Below are 4079 nucleotides of genomic sequence, written 5' to 3' on the forward strand. Positions count from 1 at the left end.
CTATAGTGTGCACGAGTAGGTGTGGCGCACGTACGACTGGTAGTCGTGGTCGGTGAGCAGCAGCGCGCGCAGCTGGCGCGAGCGCGGCTGGCGGCGGCGCCACGCGCGGTACAGCGCCACCGCCTCGCCCTCGCCCGAGCGCCACAGGTCCCAGCTGCACACCACGCGGCACCCTGCACGCGCATACACATTATATTGATAAAGATTATCCCAACTTACATTACATACAACGCGTAACGAACCCTGTCTGTCTGTTTTTCACGCCAAAACCAATGAATAAACGTGACATCAAGCATCAACATTTTCTTCGTTTATGCGTATCAGCCTTTAAAAAATGGACAGCTTATTCAAATACTACAGGATGTAGCTTATTTAGACCGGTCAAAATGTGCAGTACCAGAAAAGTTACAAATCTTTTGTATTGAATTAGAAGAGGCAATCTGAACATTAAAATCCTTTATCATTTAAGCAGAATAATTATATAACGTAAAAAATATAAAATATAAGCTTACCACCGACTTTATCAGCGTCAGACAGAGCATCAGAGCTCGTGTACTTGGAGGAGTAATTGGGGCAGAGCAAGTCCGGCAAGTGGTTGTCGATGTTTGCTCGCTCCAGGAACCACACCAGATTCCAGTACACGATCGGATGGGATTCTACGAATTCTGGTTCAGCTAAACACGAGTCCCCTTCTCTGCCTATTAATGTATGTTATTTTTAGTATATATATGTCACAATGCAAAATAAAGCCACCAGCAGTGAGATATCTTTTAATTACGCTCTTAAAACAAATAATGATCTGATATAATAACATTTATGTTTAATAAAGATTAATTAGAAGAAGTAATATTCTTTTCGGCGGGAAGGCAATTGAAAAATATTAATGGATAATAAATCTTACCCAATATCGATTCGAATTCTTTCCTCAGCACTAATGGGTTCAAATAGGGCACACTCAGAGTTTCTGATTGCGTTTGACCCGTTCGTAGTATCTGCAAATTTTTAAGTGTTAATTTAATCCTAATGTAATAAGAGCTGCCTAGTGCATTTGCCTGCTTGCTGCTTTTTAGTTTGAATAAGATATAGTCTCCTAGGAATTCTGAGGGCTGTAATGGTTTGAATTGGAAATTAATTTTGTGTACATTTATCGAGATAGACTACATTAAAACTTTACGCGACAATAAATAGAAGTAGAATTACATTTGTCACAGGCAGATTCCCTGACGAGTACAATCTGGAGACCTTCAAGAGAAGAGTCAACAGGTACCTTCTAGGGAAGCGCGTTCCAGCTTCGACCACATCTTAGCTTACCATCAGACGAGATCGTGGTCAAGCGCTGCCCTATTATTAATAAAAAAGGCAACGATACGAGCATCGCGCGCAATAAACATATACATATTCCTCTCGTCAATCCTTTCTTAATGCCTTTCCAGTTTAAAGTAGTCAATCCATTTGTAGAGCTTACGCCCCTCGAAATGTCCATGGGCGGTGGTAGCGTTTACCACGAGGCGCCCCCCCAGCTCCAGTGCCGCACATCACCTGCACGGAGAGCAGCGGCACGGTGTGGCGGCCGCACGCGGTGCAGCGCGTGTTGAGGTTGGAGTCGTCGGCCGCCCAGCCCGCCATGATGTCCTCGTCGTACAGCAGCGCGAGGCACTGGTGGCACTGCGAGCACGACGTCATCTGCACCACGACCGACACCTTCTCCCTGCCCGTGCTCTCCTGCTGGCAGATGCGATTTGTGTTGCTGGATGCCGGACGTGTTAATGACTAAACCACCTTCGAATTTCGAGCCACAACTAGGCAAAATTAATGTGCGACCACGCGAAATGTACTAGCTTGATAGGAAATAACCCAGTGGAAAATTCTGAGATAACAATTACAAAAAAACACAAACATAGAACAGCCGAGAATTGAGAACGTCTTTTTTGGAGACGGTTGAAAAAAGACCTGATGTCACATTGTTAGGTAGATTTTCAACCCCATTTTGTATATTTTTTATGCATAAAACATTTTAAAAATCGTTATGTAACAGCTAATACATTGTATGTAGCTAACATTTCATATATATTGTTGAAATATTAAAAAAAATATAAATTATGCTCTTACAGGTAATGAGATTTCTTATTACGTATTTGGAACATAATCCAACAGCTCACTACGTTACTCACATTTTGCTGTGGATACAGATTGTCGGGCAAATGTGACAGAAGAGTTGCAAGCGAACCGCGCTCCATAGTACACGCTAACTCAGCATCACTTGAAGCTCTTCTAAAGCCAGTTGCACTTGACCAATCTAAAAAGTAATAATAAACAATAAGCACTATTGACAATAATCTGTAATAACACGAAAAAGACTATTTGAGAGGATACCAAAAAACAAGTAACATATCAACTTAAAATCTATGAATAATATGAGTTAAAAGTAACCTCAACATACCATCAGTGTTAATCTCAGAAGAGCCATCGGTAGAATCTTCTTCAGTAATAAAGCTGGTCAAAGCGCTCGTAGCGTTACCGATAGCGCCCTTCATCTTTACAGGGGTCGAGTTGGCTGATATAACCTCCTTCATTTCATCGAATTTCTTAGCCATACTGGTTGCAGCCGATTTGAGACTGCTCAGACCGCTTTGGAGTAATTCGTTTGACTTTTTGCCAGCTATACTTGTTGGACTGAAAGTAATATTACATTTATACCCAAATACCTTCCAGAAAGATTCATTCTGACTTCTAGGTGTACAAAGAAAAGTATGGTAAAATACATTACACATATATAAGTTTTATATTTCAAGGAATCAGAAATGTTGCTACATAATGAAAAATATAAGCACTTTAAAAGCAACACAAGAAGTTAACAGAAAAAGCGAATAGTGAAATTGATGAAGCATTATAGTGTTTATACAGATTTATTTCCAGTTTTACCCTCAATTATTAGTGCACATCAAAATCTAACAACAAATAAATTATACAACAGAATCCCGACACACCGCCACCATTAAAATATAAGTAAGAGAAGACTCCACAATTTTGATATCACAACCATGTTAAGAACCACTCCCGTTGATCATTCTTTGACGCTTACCTGAAGTAATTCTCGATCATGGCCTTTCCAATTTTCATATCTTTACGCAACGAGAGTCTGGCGGGCGAATAACGTCTAAGAAAATTAAATATTCTAATACTTGCGTTCTATACGGTGCGATTAAAACGAAAATATAATCGTAGTATAACATGAATTACACTAATAATATGTTCAATATAAATATAGTTGAGTAACATAAGCTTAAAATTATATATTTGATAATGCTAATGAAACATGCAAACTCTTTGTACATTTATTATAGTATTATATTTTATTATACTTTATTAATTTATTAAAAAAAATTAAATGTAAGTTTATGACTGATTTAGGGGTCTTCCAAATTACTTTGCGGTTTTGTACTACTAATATTTGATAAAACATAGATCTTAGGAACAAATTAATGTTCGTTCTGTCGTCTTCGTTTCTGTCCAAAATTGTTTGTAACGATATGTTTTGTATTTGACATTACACATATAAGTCAAAATGTATAAATCAGATTCAGATCAGACAGTGGAATATTTTTCAAATTTGAAAATATTATGCCTATATACAAGCCTATCAACCGATCTAAGGCGCAATACAAATTCTACCTCGAAGTTATGACATTTATTTTATATTCGTTTATCTAGAGTCTACACCCTAGGGGTTATAATGTGATTTATTAAAAAAAGACCTATCGAAAAATGTTAAGAACTCACCCAAAGCTGATCTTGAGCGTGTTCCCCAAGCTGACGAGGCTGGACACGGTGGCGGGCGCCGTCTCGCTCCTGTGCAGTTTCCTGACGAACGGAAACTATCGAGGTTATCTTGCTCGAGTGTGGCGCGCTCGCTAGCGGGGGTTAGCGGGGTCACCGTCAGGGGGTTGGGGGGTTTCGTGCTGGGTGTTGGGGTTCGTGGGCGTTCGTGCACTCGTGTAGTATTGGCGGGGTTCTTGCAGTGCAGTGTGGGCCGGGGAGGGTTTGCGGGGTTCGTATCGTGCGTGTGATTTAAGCGAATT

General features: G+C 40.0%; 1 protein-coding gene across 8 annotated transcripts in view; it reads right to left on the reverse strand.

Moving 5' to 3' along the window:
• LOC119839555 (DENN domain-containing protein Crag) overlaps positions 1 to 4079 on the reverse strand; it is a 26803-nt gene that overhangs the window by 2135 nt on the left and 20589 nt on the right. For 3 of the 8 annotated variants that reach the window (XM_038365889.1, XM_038365890.1, XM_038365888.1), the window contains exons 26-33: positions 3781 to 3861; positions 3083 to 3157; positions 2441 to 2673; positions 2172 to 2296; positions 1540 to 1722; positions 902 to 992; positions 513 to 698; positions 35 to 173 (exon numbers count right to left, since the gene is read on the reverse strand). In XM_038365889.1, coding sequence (XP_038221817.1) covers positions 35 to 173; positions 513 to 698; positions 902 to 992; positions 1540 to 1722; positions 2172 to 2296; positions 2441 to 2673; positions 3083 to 3157; positions 3781 to 3861 — 1113 coding nt within the window. The remainder of the gene's footprint in view (positions 1 to 34; positions 174 to 512; positions 699 to 901; positions 993 to 1539; positions 1723 to 2171; positions 2297 to 2440; positions 2674 to 3082; positions 3158 to 3780; positions 3862 to 4079) is intronic. The other 5 variants (XM_038365894.1, XM_038365892.1, XM_038365893.1 and 2 more) reach the window with 5 other exon arrangements.

The sequence above is a fragment of the Zerene cesonia genome, chromosome 4 (genome assembly GCF_012273895.1).
Source record: "Zerene cesonia ecotype Mississippi chromosome 4, Zerene_cesonia_1.1, whole genome shotgun sequence".
In the NCBI taxonomy this organism is placed as follows: Eukaryota; Metazoa; Arthropoda; class Insecta; order Lepidoptera; family Pieridae; genus Zerene; species Zerene cesonia.